The 22,605-nt window shown below is 40.8% G+C and overlaps 2 protein-coding genes across 2 annotated transcripts in view; one reads left to right on the forward strand and one right to left on the reverse strand.

Moving 5' to 3' along the window:
• The window catches only part of inhbaa (inhibin subunit beta Aa), a 267,804-nt gene that overhangs the window by 142,001 nt on the left and 103,198 nt on the right, over window positions 1-22,605 (reverse strand). The gene's annotated exons all lie outside the window — the stretch shown is intronic.
• sugct (succinyl-CoA:glutarate-CoA transferase) overlaps window positions 1,420-22,605 on the forward strand; it is a 54,864-nt gene continuing 33,678 nt past the window's right edge. The window contains exons 1-12 of the mRNA XM_079361533.1: window positions 1,420-1,599; window positions 2,529-2,577; window positions 3,071-3,144; window positions 3,235-3,320; window positions 3,887-3,937; window positions 4,139-4,259; window positions 5,648-5,739; window positions 6,818-6,961; window positions 10,655-10,750; window positions 17,182-17,253; window positions 17,353-17,450; window positions 18,743-18,845. Coding sequence (XP_079217659.1) covers window positions 1,479-1,599; window positions 2,529-2,577; window positions 3,071-3,144; window positions 3,235-3,320; window positions 3,887-3,937; window positions 4,139-4,259; window positions 5,648-5,739; window positions 6,818-6,961; window positions 10,655-10,750; window positions 17,182-17,253; window positions 17,353-17,450; window positions 18,743-18,845 — 1,107 coding nt within the window. The 5' untranslated portion in view covers window positions 1,420-1,478. The remainder of the gene's footprint in view (window positions 1,600-2,528; window positions 2,578-3,070; window positions 3,145-3,234; window positions 3,321-3,886; window positions 3,938-4,138; window positions 4,260-5,647; window positions 5,740-6,817; window positions 6,962-10,654; window positions 10,751-17,181; window positions 17,254-17,352; window positions 17,451-18,742; window positions 18,846-22,605) is intronic.

Genomic DNA, 22,605 nt, shown 5'->3' on the forward strand with positions numbered 1-22,605 from the left:
TAAGTTTAATTTGATAAAAGCAGACAAATACAGAAACCTGCGCTTTCTTTTTGGAACATAGTGAAGACATCAACTAGGGGACTGTCTTTAAACATTGTTTCGGTCATGTTAACTTGAGGCGGCCACCTTGACAGATCTCCACACTTCTCCCGTATGATGGTGAAGATGATGATGAAGATCATGTGAAATGTAAATCTTGTACCGAAAGTTTTACTGTTGTAGAACCCAGAGACTACTGATTTAACAAATATGCTATTAAAAAAACAGAAGAAGAAGAATGTGTGAGAGCTGGTTTCATAACTGTAAAAAAAACTAAACCAACATTGTCTTTGAAAATGAATACGTGTGGGCAAAGCTGTTTTTCATGACGTCTTTAAAATATATAAATATACTGTATGTACATTCAGCAGGTGGAGGACATAAATAAATAAATACAGTAAACCCCGCCCCAGGTGCTGTCCATCCTGTTGTGATGCTGTTCAAAAGTTCCAGTGGGTTATTTTTTTATTTTCATTTAAAACAAGCAATGATCACTGTATCATAGACTTTTAATTTACTGTCCAAACCTGCACACCAGTTAGTTTTTGTTAATGTGGTGATTTGTAAAGAAAACTGCTGTGTGTGTGTGTGCGTGTGTATGTGCGTGTTGTATTTTTCTCTATTTCTATCTTCCTCTCTCCACCCAGTGCCAGGATCATTACTTTATGAATGAATGTAGTTCCAACACACACACGCACACGCACACACACACACACACACAGCAGATCAGTAACTGAGAAAATAAACTCACTGTAGAAAAAGAAGGGTTATTACAATTGTATCTTTTTGTATATGGAAATAAACAATAAATACTGTCAAATCAGTTTGCACAGACCTCTGTTGTTTTCATTTCTGTCTTTACAAATTATTATTTTAATAGCTTTACTTTGAGTTAAGAAACAAACAAAAACATATTGACGGCAAAACACACTATAGCATCGCCAAGATCGACATCTGCCACATGGCATGCCAGGTGGCAGCAGGTGTTGTTGGTAGTTAAGCAACATTGCATCTTAAATTCGCGCTTTAAAGAAAGACATCCGATATAAATGAAAGAGGGGTTTAATGCATGCACCTAAATGTCTTGTTTAATGTTTGACAAAATCACAGAACCACAATTACGATTTTCTGAAAGGGGCTTTGGTTAATCACACTGCTTTATATTTAGATATATTTGGATCTAACAATTTATTTTGCTCTTCCATAATAAAATCAAGATCCGTAGACTAGTTTACAACAAACCCTTGGCTCAAAGTCACCAGTTAACAGGGTCACTTTTTAAATCGTAAACTCTTTAAAAAGAAAAGGCATGGCTATAATATGATTCAATGATTTTTACAAGTCTTTAATGTATCTGAACCGCCTCCGTGCTATTACTTTGAAGGGAGTGGCCGGAAAACAAATTTCAACGGGTGGCGCTTGATGCAGACAGGTTGAAAATGTCTGCGTCTTTCCGAGTGTTGAAGCGCCGTGTGTTGGCTCTCTGTGTCTCACTGACACCGAGGGATTATCCGGTGCAATGTTCGGTCGGTGGACGATGGCTGTCATGCTCACAAACAGGTACCAAGCGGGAGCTGAATCCAACAGGTTGATGTTATCTACACCGTGTTTTCGCCGGGATTGTGCTGCATTCAGGTGCTGCTCGGATGGTTCACTTTCGAGAGTTCATAAATCAACCCTGCCCTCTTCAAAAAAACATGGACTCCACAAATTAACTTGGATGTATTTAATTATACGAAAGTGATCTAGTTCCCTCAACTTGTAATCAAAAACCATATTTAACTGCTTTTACAAATAAAGTTGATAACTTTCGACAGAGGTTTTTGACCATAAAGCCCAGTTTTACTTTGGTCCTCCAAGATGTTTTTATTGTATGTGCTGAATCTATCATTCAATGCTTTGTTTGTGTATCAACTGGTTTCTTTTGACTATTTTTCCACCTACACGTGGATTTTCCTCGGTGGAAAATAATTGTTCCGATTTTTCCTTAAGCACTTGATTTCAGATAAATATATTACAATTGCTAACATGCTGGATAACTAAGTAATCATAAATGAAACAATACGTGCTTTTGAAATGTATTATTTTTTATTATTTTGTATATTAGTATTTTGTATGACTTTGACCGGTTTTTACCTGCATAATAATTCTTAAATATATATATATATATATATATATATATATATATATATATATATATATTTTAGGCGCAGTCACTTTTTCAAAGGCTGATGTTATTCTGTCAGTCAGTGATTTACAGATACAGTTAATCATTTGTAGTTTCGTTTGGCAAAATGGTTTACAACCAATATCAAAGGTTTTGTTCTGTTGGATTTTGTGAGTAACTTTTGTTTCAACTGTATAAAACATCTGAGTTTTATTATGATCTATTAATAGTAATATTTATTTCATTGTTTACTTTTCCTGTGAAATGAAACAATCAATTAAAAATAAATCTGATTTATCGTTGTGATCTTAAATCTCCCCAGGGGAAAAACTTCGGCCACTAGAGGGCGTCAGAGTGTTGGACCTGACAAGGTAAAGCCTGTTTCAAAACTGCAGTAATATTCTCTTATTTCTACAGTGGTGGACAAAATTTTAAGAACACCAAACAGATCTAAAGAAGAAAAAAACTGACGTTTTTTTTGCCTTCAAAACACGATTTAATTTCATAAAGTTCATGAAATATGCAGCCGGTTCTGCATATTTTTACTCTTTTTAATCCACTTTTAACTTTAATATTTGGTATGTCAACCTTTTGCAGCAATTACAGCAGTAAATCTCTCAGGCGAAGTATCAACGTATTTCCTGAGAACTTAAACATTAATGTGTTCCCATGCCTTCTGCAACTCAAGCCAAAGGCTTTCCTTTCCTTATTTTCCAACTCCCCCCCAATTTACTCGATGGGGTTGAGGTCCGGACTTCAATTGTGCAACATTTTCTCAGATATGTCAGCTGGTCTTACAATTCTGGCCACCCACTTTATAGATTTTGTTTTCTGATGTTAAATGCATGTTTACATGTCTTGCAGAGTTCTGGCTGGTCCGTTTTCCACCATGATCCTGGGAGATCTGGGAGCTGAGGTTGTCAAAGTGGAGAGACCAGGTGGGTCATTTTTTCTATCGCCATTTACCCAGCCTCATTCAGGATGTCAGACTGTGAACCAGGGCTTATGGGAGTGGTTGTTTGGAACAGGTGCAGGTGATGACACCAGAGCCTGGGGGCCTCCATTTGTCGGTGCAGAGAGCGCCTATTTCCTCAGCGTCAACCGAAACAAAAAGGTAAGTGTTTCCTGAGAGTCAACGCATTCAGTCTCACCGTAGACTGTATGTCGTAAATAAATATAGACATTGGGATCTCCTGGTTGTGTTAACAGATAGCAGCTATTTAGTGGTAACATTTAAATAAAATCTTTTTTTATTAAGCAAATTTTATCTAACCTTTTAATAGCGTCTGGTTATAATGTGATAATACCGCTAGGGCCACTCGATTTTAAGCAAAAATAATAATCACACAACCATAAATGTCATATACTGCCATGCTCCTCAATAGACTTTGTAGAATTCACAATAATTGAAATCGAAACACAATTTCCCAGCCCTAACTATTGCTCCATGATGGATGTAGCTCATCTGAAAGTGCTTTACTAGCCGCCGTTAAATAACAAAAGAAGAAAGCAATGAAGTCCCGTTCATTTAACATTTCTAAGAACTTGTTCATGGTTTGGAGAATTGTTTCATATAAATCTCAAATACATTTGATTGATTTTTCAGTAATTGAACACACACTAAAGGCTCTATTAGTCTCACGACTGTTTATAGCGTACTGATTGATCGTGTGATTTCAGAGCATTGCTGTGGACCTGAAACATCCCAAAGGAGCGAGAATCGTTCAGGAGGTATGAGTCACTCCCAGCAGTACATTCTTACATGTACAGGCTGAAATAAACTGCAGCCTAAAAAGTGGACACATTGAATTTGAATAAAGATATACAAGTCTGTGATTCCTCCACAAAGTTAGACGAACCAATCCCTCTGCAGAACAAACATGTCCATAAACATGAAACACTGCTGCTGTATTTAATGGTTTTGTGTGTCAGCTGGCAGGAATGAGTGACGTGCTGGTAGAAAACTACTTACCGGGGAAGCTCCATGAGATGGGTTTAGGATACGAACAGCTGAGCAGAGTGAACCCACAGCTCGTCTACTGCTCCATCTCAGGTACGGACCCGCTCATTGATCTAACTGCAGCGGTTTGTTTCCCACGGGATGAGACATTTAAAAAGTAACCGTCAGTCTGACATGCCGCTCACAGCTTTGCCAGACGCGAGGGGATGTTCCCAGTTTGATTTTAAAGATAAACTCCTGCCAACAGGAAGCCTGCTTTCCTCTGATTAATAATGTTAAAGAAAATTTATACCTGAAACATGATTGTTTTTTTTTTCCTATGATAAAAAAGATGAATAAGATAAATACAAATCATTTTCATATGTGAAGGTGTTTCCTGCAGTTTTAGGTAGCACTGTTGCCTCATAGCAAAGAGGTTCCTGGTTCAAATCCCTGTCGGGCAGGAGCCTCTCTGTGTGGCTCTTGCATGTTCTCCCTTTGCATGCGTTGGCTCTTTCTCGTAAGGTCAGTTGGTGACCCTAATTTGCCCGTAGGTGTGAGGTGTAGCTGGTTGTCTCTCTTCATGTCAGCCCTGTGATGTACTGGCTCTCACCCAATTGCACGCAACCAATCGATAATGAATGGATGCTTTTGGCCCAACATGCCATCTCTTCTAGCAGCTGACCTGCAGTTCACAGACTGAGCCACGAGGTGTCGCTGGTCTCCTCTGAAAGACGAGCTGTGCGGCTGCTCGCTCCGTTTCCTCTCTTCAGAACGTGAAGTGAAGCTTCACGGCCTGCAGAGACACTCGGCTCCTCACAGCTCTAATTAAACCAATCACTGCACGAACATGCTCTTTTTAAACTGATTGGATTCATAACCTTTTTTTATTTTTTGTCAACTCTCTTATTGTCATCAGGTGATTCGTTTAATTGTCAAAGCTGTGTGACACGTAAACGAAAACTGATGAACAACTTCAAAATAAACCGATATGAGTACAGCAACATCCGTTTTTAACATTACAGGTCCTCTTTTACTAAAGTCTTTGAATGTTGTCCATGTTGAATTGCTTTTGATTTGCAATGTTTATGAACATGTATTTATAAAGTATGAATATATGAAACATTTGGACAGCCTCAGTATTTCTGCTTCTCACACTGCTGAAGCTCATGCACACTACAGTTACATTTGAATCTTTTGTGTTGGAGCTCGTCTTCAGTTTTCATCTCAACATGTGAAGCAGAGTTCAGATCTGGTTTTGGTTAAAGACATGATGGGATGTTTTCAGTTAAAGTGAACCGTTCAACTCTTTAGGAAATCAATCTGTGTTCAGTCAGAGCAGCAGACTCGACACACAGCTGGAGGAGGACGAGGGTTCAATTCCCTGCTGTGTTTCCTCTCTGACTTGGTAGAACCCACTAATGTGTGTGTATGTGTGTGTGTGTGTGTGTGTGTGTGTGTGTGTATGTGTGTGTGTATGTATGTGTGTGTGTGTATTTTAGGATATGGGCAGACCGGTCCTCAGTCTCAGAGTCCAGGCTATGACTCCATCGCCTCTGCTGTATCGGGGATGATGCACATCACCGGGCCGGAGGTCAGACTGCTCGCTTCTATGTGATTTATTTCCTGTTTTTTTTTTTATCTTTTAAGGGGTAAAATATATCATTATTTTCAACAAGTTTAATCAAGTGTCAGATCTCCCCAAAAACAAAGTTTCTTGCCAAAAGTCCACTCTGATCCTACGTCTATAAACCCCTCTACTTCAGCCCTGCTTGGAACAGGCTGTTTCTGCATCTGTAACTTTAAATTAATGTCCCTGGCCAGTTGTAGACACTGGCCAGGGACACATGTTAGTGTCGGAAAACAAGGTAAATGTATCTTGCGTATTATGAGACATTTAAAACAGAAATATCCGGTTGTCTGTCAACCACACATTTGCTCCTCATCAGATCGTCATAAAACCCCCAAGTATTTCATACCTCCTCTGGTCCCAGCTGATCAAAAAATTAAATTTTCAGGACAACCTCCGTCTGGCAAGCCTCCATCTTCTAGGCTTGGTCGTTTAAAAGGTTTATTCCAGATGAAAATGTAAAGAGTGGTTCATTTGTGCAGGATCCAGCTCTTTCATCCTGTTGATTCAAAGAAACAACAAACTGGATTGGATCAACCTGATCCAGCTACAGACCTTTTAAGGGTTGCCAAATCTGGATTAGGAGATCTTTAAAGGAGACTTAACACTACACACTTTGTCCACTGGGGGCGCCAAAATTCACACAAATCCTCATGCCGGCTTTAAATGAAATGTTTAATGATGATGTTTGATGAAATATTTTATGAGGATGAAGTCATGTTTTCCAAATCTAATATGTACCTAATCCACTCTATCAGTAGGGCGGGGATTCTTTCGGTGTCTCATGATTCGGTTCGATTTTAATTCTTGGTTCAGTTCATAATCTATTTATGTACCCGTGGATTCAAAGTGTAATTTTGACTCCGTACATTCTTCAGGATCTACTCTAGGTCATTTATCTTCAATATAAAACCATCAGAAACTACAATCCCATCATGCACTGCTCTCTAAAAGCTGTAAAGATATCTTCACAAAAAGAGCTGTGGATGTTTCCAGTCAAAAAAAACCCCTGGCTCCCATAATGCATTATTCCTGCTTACAGGATGGAGACCCCGTGCGTCCAGGTGTCGCCATGACAGATCTGGCTACGGGACTGTATGCACACGGCGCCGTCATGGCTGCCCTGCTGCAACGACACAAGACCGGGCGTGGAGTTCATATCGACTGTAACCTGCTGTCCTCACAGGTACCAGAGTGTGTGTGAGTGTGTGTGTGTGTCTGTGTGTATTTGTGTGTTATTAAACTAAATTGCTTCTTTAAACAAACTGTAAATTTCACATAAAGTTTGATAATTATAAACATAGTGATTCATTCTCTTCGCTTTAAACAAATCTAGCAATACGTTATCTTGAAACGGTCTCTGGGGTCGAACGCGGCGTTCGTCTCCGGACACCCGGGGTGTGTTTGACTTATCACGCTGCTTGTGTGACACTGTTGCTTTTATAAACATGTTTTATGTTTCAAATTCGCTCTTTTTCTTTCAACGTCTTTGGGGCTACAACCGACTGCGACACACGCTCACCAGTCCAGCTCTTTGATAAACGTTATCGTCCTGCGGAGAGAATCTCAGCCTGCTGACAGAGTTTAGATGTTTGGTTGTGTCACCTCTTAGCAGAACTTCACCCATCTCAAGGACATGAGTTTGCGACGGCCAATCACAGAGAAGCATCCCGCACAAACTATTCTCAAAAGTTTAATACAATGTTGTCAGAATATTCAACTGTCTGATACTCTATGATACAGCATGTTAAAAAAAACAGTCTGTTTTTTAATGAAGGCTACTATCAATCAGTACCTAAGCTTTAAAAAGCTTCAGATCTGACCAAAAGCTGCTGAGAGGGAGAGAACAAACATGCCAGTAGAGTATGCAGGAGTTTACCTGCAGATTGTGATGATTTAAAAAAAAGAAGAAGAAATGACCCCGTGTTTGGTGTCTCGTACTTCTTTTTGCGTTAACGTGGGACACAGGGCGGAGGTTAAGGGTGGCTCAACGGTGCGGTTTGTGATATTATCAAACCACCCCGTCATCATTTATTTATTTAATGTGTTTGAGAATCAGGGGTCAACAGCTTGGTCGCCAGGAATAATATCTGGCCCGCAAGATTAGATTGTGACTTTTATTCGGTCTGTGAGGAGGGCTGCAGAGAGTAGACAGCGCCTGGTGCTGAAGCAAAGCGCCATCATGGCATCAGAAGTTAAATAGAAACCATAAAGTATCAATAAATGGATTGATAAAGAAAACTATGGATCGATAGATAGATAGATAGATAGATAGATAGATAGATAGAACTTGATTCCACTGTAAAAAGTGAAACGCGGTCTGTAATTGTTTGGATGCTGTGAGGTCTCGATCTCTGCGGTTAACTCCCACTGCTGCTACACATAAAATACCCACAATCCACCCTCCCACCTTCATATCCCCGTGGTGCATTCCTGTACGGAGTGCTGCGACCACAGGCACGTCGACCACAGAGCGGTTGGACCGGAGCTGAACAATGAGAGCACACAGCAGCGGTGGATGTGGATCCATGTGGAGTGGGTTTAAGCTGACTCTGGTTTGGTCGTCGGGGGAAATTTAATCATTACAAACCAATCGGAGAGCATCGCTGCCTCTCTGCATGCCGCCTGCAGGTCCTGAAACAGCTGTAAACATCAGGAGACACTCCACACCAAAGGCTGAGGAGTCATAAGTCTGAAGTTCAGTCTGCAACGTCTTAAATTGTTGTGGTTGTTGAGGAAATGGTTCAGTCGTGCAGAAAAATACGGACGTTTGAAGATGAGAAACAGTTTTAGGAAGATGGGAAAGTTTTCCCCAAACACGACGAGAACAGGACCGTACTCACCTCGGTTCAATCTGACATCCACAGAATTCACACTTTATGTCAGGATGACACTTTACAGTTTTTTTTTCGTAATTCACCATTGAGTGGACTGTGGACATGACCTTGAACTACATACAATAACTTTTAGATCCGATTTGAATCAACTTTGTCTTTGCACAAGTTCAAGTACTGAACAACAAAATACAGTTTAGCATCTAACTAGACGTGCAGCTAAGCCTTTAGGTGCCGAGTAAAATGTAATGCAAGTATGAAATGAAATGAAGAAATCAACTGGTGTGCACACTTTGTGCAATAATAGTCTCATATATTGACAAGAAGAATAAACAAGTGATTCATCTTCTGATTGCGCTGTAATTGGGTGAAGATTAGGGTTAGGCTTTTCTAGTGCCACGCTGTATAAATCGTAGAGTTTTTAACATGTGCTGTCAACGTTGGCTGTGTTGTCTGTAAACAGTCTATCCTGCACAACCTGTAATTAGAGTAAGAAAAGAGTTCAACAATATCAGTTTTTCCAAACAGAGCGGTGATTGACAGCACCACCCATCAGTTCTGTTTCTTTTCTCTGTTTAAAGCGTTTTGATCCCCTCTCATCTCCTGGTGCTCCTCTTTCTCTGCTATCACACATTTCTTCCTCTCTTTTCTCAGCAGTGGCATTGGGCAAAAATTCTGAACCGATCAAAAATAGGACTTTAATGTAACTTCCCTTTAAATCAGACAAAGAGAGGCTACATCTCACCAAAACCACGGTGAACACTTCAGAATCAAATAAAGCCAACACTGAAGTACAAAAAAACTGCAGTTCCTCTTTGGTCCACTAGAGGCTGTCTCCTGCTGTAAGTCAGTTCCCATAGAGCCTTATGTTCAAATGTCCAACTTTACAGCAGAAATGAAAATCTTTACAGCCTGGTACGAAAACAGTTTTTCTCTTTATAGCTCATTTCCCTCTTCATATCAATTCTAAGGACTGAACTCACCTGTTTACATTTGGTAGTGAAATTTGAAAGTTGAAGAAGTGAAACAATTCTGTGTTGTATTTTCTGAACTAAATGCATAACCTTTATTCAAATGAAAAAAATGTGTCCCTGGGCACTACTTTGGAGCTAAAAAGCTAGCAGGAGAGTTACGGTTTCACTGTTAGGGCCCAAAACCAGAACGCTTAGCATTTTACCTTTAAACAATGTTCCAGGGACCACATTTCCCTCTGACAACAATTTGTGTAACGAGTAATCAACGCTTATCACAGAATTTGTACATTTCTCCAACTTTCACATTACTCTACAAAAACTCTGTTGTGCATCTTTAAAGGGATGTAGAATGGCGTCCCTTGAGTGACAGGTGGGAGCTGCTAGCTATGTTGCTAGGTTTCACCTCAGCCGTTTGAGGCACTGAACCTAACCACTTACCTATTTGAGAGTTTTATCTTGTAAATATCAGACTAAGAAACCGAAAGAGGAAATCTGGATCCCGAAGCAACATTTCTTTATACACTCTTTGACTTTCATAAGTATTAGAAAGTTTTCCAACTCTGTGAAATTGGTTGTTATTGCTTACATTTTGGATGTGTGGCCCCGGAACAAAGAGTTTGTTTCAACCAGCAGCAGCGCTTCAGCTGTGAAATATCAGTTGCTGATATAAAGGCCGAATGTGTTAACCCAAAGAGGCCCAGCACGCCTGTCCTTCCTCTCAACACTTCAAGATTTCACTGAACACGACATGTGAGTATAGAACAGAACATGTGTTTAATAGGAGGAGTTATAACCGAGCAGAATGAGGTGTTTGTAACGGGCGGCTAACAAGGACTGCTGAGGCCTTCAGCAGTCGTGGAAATTCATTCACATGTTTTCAGCAGCTTGTAAATGTAGAGAAAAAGGAGCTGCTGGTTTGTTTCCTGGTGTTTTTTTTTTTAAAGGAAAAAGAATCCGAGGAAAAGCTTTTATTCTCTGGTTTTACAGGAAGGAGTGATGATTAAACACATCCTCCAACACGACTGATGACAGCTCAGATTGAACTCTCTCTTTCTCTCCCCCCCTCCTCAGGTGTCCTGTCTCAGTCACATTGCTGCTAACTATCTGAACGCGGGGAAAGAGGCACGGCGCTGGGGAACAGCCCACGAGAGCATCGTACCTTACCAGGTGACTTCCTGAACACATAGCTGTCCGTCTATTAAACACACACAGGAAGTGTTAATCAGGCTGCTGTTGTCACGGCAGCAGAAGCACACCCGTGTTAAAATCATTGTGACAGTGCCTCATCATATGGAAAAATTGAAATCAGTCTGACAAAAATGTATACTGCAGTACTGTTTTGACAACAGAACCAGCAGAGGGGGCTATCCTCTTGTTGTCTCATTAGTTAAGGGGACGAGGACAACAGAAGCGGAGGAAGTGATTCAGAAAATGTCTCGTTCACATCGAATCGTGTAGCCGTGACACGAGAGCGAGAAATGGACTCGTAGCGTATTTGAAACGGAGCAGAGTGTAGAGGCACACTCCAGCCGTACTAACAGTCACTGTGAAGTTTGAATTTCAATTTGTGTTTGGTCTGAAACCAACTCACCCGTGATAGCAAGACAGAAGCTTGACGTGTGGTTGTGTTCGTGTTGTCTTGATGAAGTTAGATTTTTGCTCACGCTAATTCAGTCCGTCAGAATACAGAGTTCCATATTTAAGTCTGGTGTTTGTGGAGTCTTTGGGAACACACTCGGATGTCTGACGGTTGTGGAACATGTGAGGAAAAGTCCTGACAGTTGACGTCAGCGTTGAGGGAAATCAAATGGAGGCACAGAGACGATTATAAAACAATTAGAGAGCATTAGTGTCAGTCACTCTGGATGTGTTCATGTTGCTGTGTGTCACTCCTCTCTGGAAGTGATTTCCTCTTCTGTTATCGCTCATTATCTCCTCACACATCATCTTGATCAACACCACTCTCACCACCAGACTCTTTTTATATCTTTGTTTTTCTGTTAAACTCCTAAAGAGGTCGAACATGCAGTTTTTATGCCTCCACACAGGAGAGTATTTACAGTTTAACAAAATCCTTCAGAGATCTTCATGCTTCCTCTCCTCTGTTTCTATCTGTCTGAATTCTTTGTTTGAAGGATTTAAAGTACATTAAGTCATTAAGAAGAGTCTAACCGGGGGCGCAGGTAGTAGATAGTAGTTAGTGTGTGCGCCCCATGTGTGGACGCTGTCGTCTTCCAGGCGGGTGGCCCGGTTCGAATCCAACCAAAACTTCTTCCCAACATGTCAATCAATCGATCAGTCTTTATTTGCATAACGTCACTTCATACCAGGTGAGACACTTTATAAAAATCCAGACATTACTTATTGCTATTTTACGAAGACCTAGCTTGATCCGTCATGAGCACTTAGCAACATTTAGCAAAGTTACATTTTGAATTATTTATGTTTGTTAATGTTTGAAATAAAGCTTCATTTTTCGAAATTATAGATTATAAATTATATTTTACCTTTTCGATTCTGTTTTAAATTTCACCTTTGCTACTCGGGTGCTTCTAGTGTCTGTTGGGGCCCTAGGCAAATATACCTTGGGGGTCCCTCCAACCAGCGTGCATTATTGTTTTCACAGCAATAATGCATGCACACTTAGCAGGGCATTGAGAGGAAGTGCTGTCCCCATTAGGGAGGTTTCCTACTGTCACTGCAAAATGTGTACATTTTGAGGCAATGCTGCTGTTTGAAGTTTGTCAGTCGTTTGGGGGGCCTCCGACTGGCCTGGGGCCCCAAGCAGTTGCCTGCCTTGCCTGTTGACAAGCAGCGCCTCTGCTGCTACTATTTTCCGCCTGTCTGGATTTTTCCCATCTCTGTTACTCGCCCTGTCACCTTTGTGTTTGCTTCGGACACTCACTGTTTAATTTGAATTTTTTTGTAAACTTGTGTTTAGGCTCGTTGTAAGAGAGGAAACCACAACTGTTCCTGTTTGTGCAAAGATTTGCAATCAGAATAGTTTATAGTCGACAGCTGAATTAGTTTTGCAATAAACAGGAGACGCCGCAGCATCATTTACAGGAGTTTTTAAGGACCAAAAATGACTCTTTGCACACTGTCAAAATGACACAAAAACATTGGCAACATTTTAATACCAAACTCTGGTGGGACATGCGTTGCATGAATGTTTAATTTTTTCCAGATTAAACCAGAATATTTCACACTGACATCCACAGCACATTCTAATTTGAATACATGGCTTCACTATCAAGTACACTTTGATACAGTAAATCTTAGTTTCCTTTACACATACATACAAAAACAAGTGAGATAACTCCCCTTATTTAGCAGACTGCTGATTTCGCTCCTTATCAAATTGAATTTAAAAGCAAATAAGACACATGTTTTGGGATCCCCTGGTTTTTGCTTTGTCGATGTAAAAACATGAATTATCTCTTTTCTGCTTGGCACAAATACTCCAGAGCACACAAGGGCGTCAGCGGGATATTTTACAATGACAGCATGAGGAGCGGAAACGCAATAAGAAGCACACAGGAAAACATTCAACCTTTTAAAAATAAAACATCGACTTGATCAGATTTAACTTAAAGTGGATGTTCTCTTCACCATAAATTCAATCTGAGGTTTGTGAGAATTTGGGGATATATGGATGGATATGTTTTGAATATATATTTCTTGACTTTACTTGGACTCCCAGCTGCTCTCAAAAACTTGAGACTGGACTTGGACTCAGAAGAAGTTAATTGCGTCTTTGGTTTTTAGGTCTTAAACAGGTTGCAAAAAAACAAACATGTCTGTGGCTAACAAGGTGTGTTATACTCACATCAGATGAAATCCCCTGAGTCAGTCGTTTTCGTCAAGATTGAGGTCACATCTTTCAGCTCTTATTAAACCTGCTTTTGTCACAATGAACACTGTGAATGTAGCACATTGTTTTGCACTTGGTACTTTAAGTGGAGTAACTTTCTCTTTCCACCACAAGTCACAGTTTGCACACTGATAAGTGACATATTACTCTTCGACTTTCAGCAAGCTAAATAATGCATCAGAAAATCAGAGTTTAATTTGAAACGGTGGTAAACAAGATTGAGTCAACTAGTAAAAGGACGTGTCAGATAAAAGGATAAAAGTCAGTAAAAATATAAACCCAAAGGAGTGTTTAGTCCTCTGTTTGCAGAGAGGATGAATGATTTGGAATAACAGATATTTTTACAAACATAAGGACATCCTGATGGAAGCAGAGAAAATTCACATGACAGAAGAAGCTAAAACACTTCCAGAAAGGCCGACTTCAAGATGTCCAGTACAAAAACTCTCGGATTTCCAAAAATTCTGTATCTAAAAATGCTTTTAAAAAAGAATCTGTTTGGTGAACTACAGTTTTGATTTTGAACAAAACAAAGAGGAAATTGTTCTAAAAAAAAAAAAACTAAAAAAAACACCCGTCTTTGTTTGAACAACTCGTAAGAAAGTCTAGTTTGAATCTGACTTTTAATTCTCACTGAAAAGACGTACACGTTTTCAGATGAAAGTTTTTATCGTCTCCTAATTTCATAAATTCATCTCCTAAAAAAGTACATCCTAATAATCAAATTCAGTCCAATAAATTAACATTCTAATATTCAATAAATCGATTTTAAAGTATCAAACTGTAAAAGGCTTTTAACACAGAGCTTTCTTTGTATCAGATTCTGCCTCACATTACTGTGAGCCTGAGGGAAGAGAGATGTTATTATGGAAGTTCATGACTCACATTTAACCATCACTGACACACACACTCTCTCTCTCTCTCTCTCTCACACACACACACACACACACACACACACACATACACACAGACATACACATGTTTCCCTCCATCTGCTCGGCGTGAACATGGAGGCAGCGGCTCAATTTTTGTGGTTGTCGTCTCTCACCAGTCGGAGTGTTATTGTCCGCCGCTCGGATCTAATCCTCGTGTGAACCGCCTTACCCACAATGCCGCACTCTCTCCCTTGAGCTCTGCAGATGAAAGCAGCGGAGACGGGTTCTTCGGAGATCATGACAGTTGAAACAACAGAATTATTGGTGTTTCATGGTTGCGGCTTTGCGAGGGAGATATTAGTGCAGAAGAAGTCATCCGTCCTCTCCAGCGTTTTTCGAGTTCACATCTGATTTCAGAGATGGTTCAATTAAAATCTCCACAAACTGAGACATCGAGCATGTCAGAGTGGAAACACATGAGGTTCACTGCAGTCAGTAAGAAGAGATGAACTGACTGCCAGCTAAAGCTAAAACCATGAATATATAACATAGTATAAATGCTGTGCAACACAAATTCAAATGTCAATGTACACAATTCATTTAAATCAAGAGGTAATTGTTGTTTTGCTTTATAAAAAAGGACTAATATAATTGCTTTAAGACTACAATGTATTTTGCATAGGTATGACGAGTGCATCCGATCAGCTCTGCTAGATAAGCAGCTAACAATTACTGTATGCTGTCATTTTGCAGAGTCAGCAGTTATGGAGAAACATGATCCTCTAATTAACGTGAATATTGGCTTGTGGGGTTCCTCAAGGTTCCATTCTTGGTCCCAATAGTTTTAGTTTTTATTCAATAAAAATATAATATATATTGAACTTTTTTTGCTAACTCAGTAGGGGCAGCAGCAGCTACAAAATGGGATGCTTATGTTTCTGCTATCCCGTGTTATCTGTTGCTGCTTGGTTTTTAGCCTTGAACACCTCCTGACACTAACCTCAGTGTGTGGCCGCTCTACTTCGTTGAACTTGTACTTTCTTTGTGTTTTCTGGTGCTTGGACATTGTGGCCTCTACACGGGCCACAAAAAAAGCGGTTTAAACACATCTTGGTTAATATGGATGAGGGATACTTTACATAGCAGCCTCTGCCATTAGTGTGTGAATGGCAGTGAATGCGTTGGTGAGAAGCGCGCTTTGAGTGGTCAGAAGACTAGGAAAGTGCAGTACAAGCTTAAGTCCATTTACTTTCTTTACTTATTTTAGCTTAAGCTCGGTTTGAGGTCTCCTCGACCACAAATGATCCACTTTGAATGATCCACTTTGTTCACCGTCTAGTCTCTGACTGTGTCCGTCTGCTGTGCGACAAAAAGGAACGAGCAACAAAGTTGATCTTGAAGACGTTAAAAAGCTCTGTGGAGCTGCGGATTCGGAGAGACTTTAGTTTCGTCCTTTTAGCTCTTTGACACTTTAGTTTGGGGTCGATGTGGTTTGGATAGTGCCTGCAGCCAGCAGGGGGCATAAGCTGCCTCCCTGCGAACCTCACTGCACCGCCCAACGTCTCTGAGGACTGTTTGAGGTTTTATGGTCGAACGTCCCGTCGTAGTCTCCCTTTGGACTGTGTGCCCACAAGTCCCGAAGGCTGGGGATGAAAGCGAGGTGGTGGCCAGAGCAGAGTGCTTAGTGTGGTGTGACTAAAGGGTTAGTGGTCTGAAAACACACACACACACACACACACACACACACACACACACACACACACACACAGAGGTATGTGGTCACTGCTCTGAGTGTGTGTGTGTGTTGTGATGTGAGACAGCAGATTTTACCTCCTTTCATGTGGCAACACTTTTTTTATTACAGCGATTGTTTAGAGAGAGAGAGAGAGAGGAAGAGGGGGAGAAAGTGTTGAAAAAGGAAGGAAGAGCAGAAAGACGACCCGGGGCAAGGAAAGATTCAAAGGAACGAGAGAAGACAAAGAGGACAAAGAAGAGACATTTCCCTTCAACAGCTGGCCTTTAAACAGGTCTCCTCAGGGAGACTGAGCTGATTAAACGTCTTTAAATACTCATGCGAGACACTGAGATAAAATGCAGATGAATCTCCAGATTCTCACCCCCTGTACTCTCACAGCCTCATAATTAATCAGAGTACATTTCACATCTACCTGTTGGACATGAGCACCTCGACAAAACTGATTTTATTGATAAACTGATTCTCATAGTTTATAAAGTATAGTTGGATCAGATGCCTGTGAACCTTTTTATTGCAGGTTGTAAAACAACATCAGGACGCTGCTGGAAATACTTTATATCCAAGGTACTACAGACTCTGCTTTACATACGGTATATATCCAGGCTCTGTTTTCAGTCTATGGTTCAGAATCTCATGTAGTATCATGTGATTGGTTTTCTGTACTATATAAAGTACAGGGGTCAGGTGGCCGGAGTTTTACTAAAGCAAACACATCTGAGTTTGAGCAACTGGACACATTCCTCCAAAAAAAATCCAGATCTCGATCTTTAAAATAAAAACAATCTATTTTAGTTTTGTCCTCTTTATCAACCTGTAAATATCCCTGATATGAGAAAAACACAAAACTGTGTTTCTCTTGTTTTTCTTCATGTTTTTAATCATAGTAATAATCCTGTGTGGCTCGGCATCAACAGAAGTATTACATCTCAGGGATCATGTTTTTATCCTTTTTACTGTGGAAGTGTTTTCTTGCTTCCTGCTGCAGCAATTTACCACTCAGTCCATTTCTGTCCTCGTTCCTGCATCCAGTTAATTTATAATGTTTATTAAAAGATAAAAAGAGTCGATCTTAAAACTCTCGACTGTGTTTCAGGGCTTCAAAACCAAAGACGGACACATCGTTGTGGCTGCCGGCAACGACAAACAGTTTGTCAAGGTTTGTCAGGTAAGTCACTTCCACAGATCGGCAGCTCTGACAGAAAAAGAAGATTTTTTTTTTTTTTCTCTCTCTCAAATATTTGTTTGCCATTTTTGGTGTTTGCAGGTTTTGGAGCTTAAAGAGCTCACAGAAGAGTCAAAGTACAAAACAAACAAGCTGAGAGTCCAAAACCGCAAACAGCTGCTGCACACGCTGTCTGAGAGGTATTTATACACAAACAAGCACACAAAATAAACAATATTAACACCTGTTTGTTACCATGGAAACCAAAAATAAAAGTCCTGGGCACCAATATTGGTCAATTTATTGTTTTGCACCAGACAAGCTCCTGTGTACCGTATTATGTTTTGCCCACATATTTGTCCACCTATTTGTCCAGTAGGTAGCTGAAGACAGAGTCGACGTTCACTGTTCACTGAGTAACTGTCCCGCACAAAAAGTCAGAATAAAAGCTTTGCAGGATTTTTGGTCCGAAATTGTTAAATGTGTTAATAATGTATTGACAGTAGAGCTCATTCAGTGCCCAGCGTTATGTCTATTAGATATTTTAGCAGTAGATGCTATCCTGACCTCCAACATGTGTTCTTGGATAAAACTGACCTTCTTAATGGGATGTAGGATTGTGCTAAGACATTGGAAGTCAAAAGAGAAAGTCGGCTTCAGGGAGTGGAGTGATGAGATGGCTACGATGGCCTTCATTTGAACAGCTAATTTATAAAATTGACAGTAATACAAACGTTTTTAGATCTGTTTGGGGTCCTTATCTGGAAATGATTGGCAGAGACGATTAAAGAGATATTTAATGTTTAACACTTGTCCGACTTTGTATACCATGAAATGCTGTGTGCTAAGTGAATGACTATGAGATATTCTTCATTTTGAGAGATAACAATCTATAATAGCACGGCACTATTGCCAAAATACATGTGAATGCTTCCCTTTTTTTTTTATGTTTTGTTGTCCGCTTTTGTTTGTTCATTGTTCATTGTTTTTTTTCTTTTAATCTGCTTTGAAATTTGTGCATTATTTATAAAGTTGTGGTGTTTGTTAAAGATGGAAAAGCACAATAAAGAAGTACAATCACAACAAGTCAGAATAAAAGCTTAGTAAGAAAATGCAGGTACTCTCATCAGAGAAGCAACATTTGCAAAGCATGCCGCAGCCCCGTCCGATGCCAGGTGTCACATATTCCACTTCTGCACACAGTGCTGGGCAGTGAGCAGTCCTTTACTGTCTCCACAGTGGACGACGCTCGCGTTCTCATTCATTGGTGAACTGAAAGAGTAAATCTGTAACCCAAGACATGAGTTCATTCAACACGTTCAGGCACAGCATAGCGCTCTAAAATCAGCGCAGGGAGAGACAGATGTGTTGATTTTATGACACTGTAACGTTGAGGGGGGGGGGGGGGCGGGGGTCCAGATGATGTCCCACCTGTATACAACAGGTCTGACTCCCCCAGTATTAGTGATTAGTTTGTGATGATTGTTTTCAGGTTTCTGCAGGAGAAAACCTCCGATTGGCTGAAGAGGTTTGAGGGCTCAGGTGTTCCTGTTGGACCAATCAACAACATCCAGGAAGTGTTCTCTGACGCACAGGTCAGTCAGTCAGCAAAAACAAAAAAGACACTTGTGTCTCTTCCGTTTACGCCTCCCTCCCATAAACGGCATCCTTTCAGATTTTTAGTTTATTGTGGACTCAAATTTTTAGAGTATCTACAAACACTTCCCATCCATTAGATCTGCATGAAAAATGTTTTTGTGTTGCTATGGTGATATAAAGGCATAGTGTTTGTGCGAAAATGCAATCGTATGTATTTGCACAGAACAGCAGCACACATACAATAGTGATTGTTTGCTTGCACATTATGATGGAGTCATTCCTCCACAGACCCGTTTTATCATATTACCGCCTTACCACCATGTAGAGATGGACCCTTCTGGACTAGTCATCATTTCCTGTCAGGCTTTTTCATCCTTCATGTCATCAGTTGAGGACTTTACGATTTATGGAGGAGACACCTGAACACATCATTAAACCCCGAGCTGCAGTGTGTGAACGCTTCGATGAGACACAGCTGAGTGTCTGGTTAAAGAATACACCTGCTGCATGTGTGTGCGTGTGTTCTGGCTGCTCATCAAACTGTGGTCCATATGGATTGAAAACACATGAGTCACAGCTAACACGTTACACAACTCGGTGTGTTACAATAACACACTGCTGCAGGCCTCATCATTGTGTGTGTGTTCTGGGAACAAAGCAACAGGACATATGGCGTGTGTGTGTGTGTGTGTGTGTGTGTGTGTGTGTGTGTGTGTGTGTGTGTGTGTGTGTGTGTGTGTGTGTGTGTGTGTGTGTGTGTGTGTGTGTGTGTGTGTGTGTGTGTGTGTGTGTGTGTGTGTGTGTGTGTGTGTGTGTGTGTGTGTGTGTGTGTGTGTGTGTGTGTGTGTGTGTGTGAATCACAGCAATTCTCTCACTCTTTTTCTCTCTCTAGAATAAAAAACAAACAAGCTGATTAGTCAGTGATTTGAGGAGAATTCTATTTACATTTTACCCATTCAAATGTGTGAATGCGTTTGATGCTTCAGGCTCAATTTGTTTTCTCCGCCTCCTCCCAGTCACCCCCATTTGTTCTTATCACTGGTTGGCTGTGGCTGATAAGCAAATGCTCTGTTTGATGTGTGTATTGTTGTCAAGATTACTTAAAACCTTTGTCATGATTCATGGCTATGGTCCCATAAGTAAAATTCCAGATTCAAATCCTTCTTTAAAAAAATCTTCATATCAGTTTATATCAGGACTTATCAGTTTATGCCCTGGAACCAAGTCAACCAGCTCACAGTTTGCAGCAGCTCGGCTCTCGGCCCCTGAATCCCCATTCCTGTGACTACAGGTTGTTTAACAACATTCAATAATAACTACAGTGAAATAACATCAAACTCTGATGGCTGAATACAGGTCCATAAAGAACATTTGTTTAATTAAATATTTTATATTTATACATATTCCGTAACTGGAGCGTCGCAGGCGGCTTCAGCTGCCTTCGTCCTCCTAAGTGCAGACCAAGTGGGTCGCTTTCCGATTCGGTACCAATTTCCACAGTCGGACCTTCCACACCAGATCTGGTTTTGTTTCTGAACCATGAGCAGAGCGCACCGGTGAGCAGCTGTACACAGGAGAACTACAAGGTCATGCAGGAATAACAAACCTCTTTCTGAGGTTGCTTTGTGTACGTTTGGGGGGCCTGCGTTAATGTTGCTGAAGTGATGGTGAGTCCCTACTGTACGTTTTGTTTTGAAATTTACTGGACGCTCTCGTGCGTTTTACTTGTCAGACTTCCTGTCCGGGTCGGGTGCTTGCAGTGGGCTCCAGTGAAAGTAGACTTGCAGCGTATTTTGAAACCGAGAAGAGCGTAGTGGCTTGCTCCATTCTCTGGCTCTCACCCTGTCCCACTGAGTCTGTGTTTGGAGCGTGAGCGCAGCCATTGGGGGGAGCTTTTATCACAAGTTTTACTCAAGACCCAAAATGTGACGCAGTGAATTAGGAATTTTGCATGATGCTGTGGTATTTGTTGAAATAATTAAGCTGCTTTGTTCTAATGCTAAAGTCAGAATGCACATCACCCAGAGTGTGTAGACGAACATGTGACTCCAGTCTGTCCTGTGTCTGCTATCTCTGAGGCTTTGACAAGTTTTCTTTGAATGTGTTTTGTGGACAACAGCTCCCATCACCACCTGGCACGACACTGTCATATAAAAGCTATGACTCAGTGTGTGTGTGTGTGTGTGTGTGTGTGTGTGTGTGTGTGTTTGTGTGTCTTGTGTGTTTGACTGTGTGTGTCAGACCAGCCCATCTGCCTCTATGATCGTGCTGCACCAACTTGTTTTTAACTGAGATTGTACACTCCCTCCCTTCCGCTCTAACACCCGCGAGAGCTGACTGATAGCAGACACGTTAACACATCTGGTACTAGACCTTGATTTTATTAGATCGTGTTGTTGGAGAAAACTTCCTTCTGATTGGCTGTGATTGGCTGCAGGGAATCAAGTCATTCCTATCAGAGGAATTAGTTCTCGTCATCATTTTTACAAACGTAGGATTAACAGAAGGTCAAAAGATATAACGAACATCAGCCTTTCATCAGCATAGAGTGGCAGTGACAATTAGCTTTACAATTGGGTGTATGATGCACTTTTTATACCTTTGTTTTGAACCTAAACATTGGGCTGAGTCCTGCAACAAAATGCTGAGGTTTTCATTTGGCACAGAAATCTATATGCGTGCACTTCAGCTGCACACCACCTGCGTGACTGAAAGTCTGACTTCCATTCATCGCTCATTGCTTTTTGCACAAAGTTTGCTGAGGTGCATAACGTGGGCCAGGCTGTTGCATTTAAAGAAAACTGTGGTATACTTTTCAGTAAATAAATCTTGTGGTAAAATGTACAATAAACTAAAATCCAAACACTATTCCACAGTTTCGCAATTAACAGACTGAAATGTGTAACATTAGCCATGTGTCCCTTTTAGGCTGGATATTTGAGTGTGTGTGTGTGTGTGTTGTTGGAGAGCTGAGTTTCCTTCACACAGCAGCTCTGCAGAGAAGCTGCTGCTAATCAGGACAGTAGGAGGTCACGACTGAAATCTGGAAGTTATTATCAAAGAGGCCTCTCTCTCTCTCTCTCTCTCTCTCTCACTTTCTCTCTCTTTCTTTGTTTCTTGCTCTCTTTCTCTCAATTTTAGAAGTGTATTTCTGACAACCAGTTTTGAATAATTAGTACTCACACACTCACACTCTTGCTCAAGTTATGTCTCAGATTTGATACAAATAAACCCATCTTACACCAACAAGTTGTCTTTAAGCTAGAAGCCTATCTCAACTAGAATTCATTAACAGACCCTCTCCAATGTGGCCACTTAACCATGGCCTGTAGACCTCCTTGTAACATTGAATACACGTACACCACACGCGAACAGTTTGCAAACAACAGGCTGTGGACAGTAGAGTCAGATTTGATTCAAATTCAGTAATATCACCTTGTCAGTCGACACTTTTCCAGCTTCTCCACACTCTGTTTGTCAACAAATGTAGGTTGTCCAACAAGGGGAGGTGTTAACAGCAATAACTTCGCCTCACAACAGTGCAGTTGCACTCAGAGACCTTTGGTGGGCGCCAAAGCGCACCAAAGTCCATTCCTACTTATTGTTGATCTAAGTGTGAGAGAAAACTCTCAAGACTACAATACCCATGAGTCTTACCTGCTGCCACTACAGAGACCTATTAACACACCTCCTGGTTACAATTTAAAAAATCATGTATTGCAATGTTATTGTCACACATAATTATTAGTTGATTTT

This window comes from Symphodus melops, assembly GCF_947650265.1.
Source record: "Symphodus melops genome assembly, chromosome: 14".
Lineage (NCBI taxonomy): Eukaryota > Metazoa > Chordata > Actinopteri > Labriformes > Labridae > Symphodus > Symphodus melops.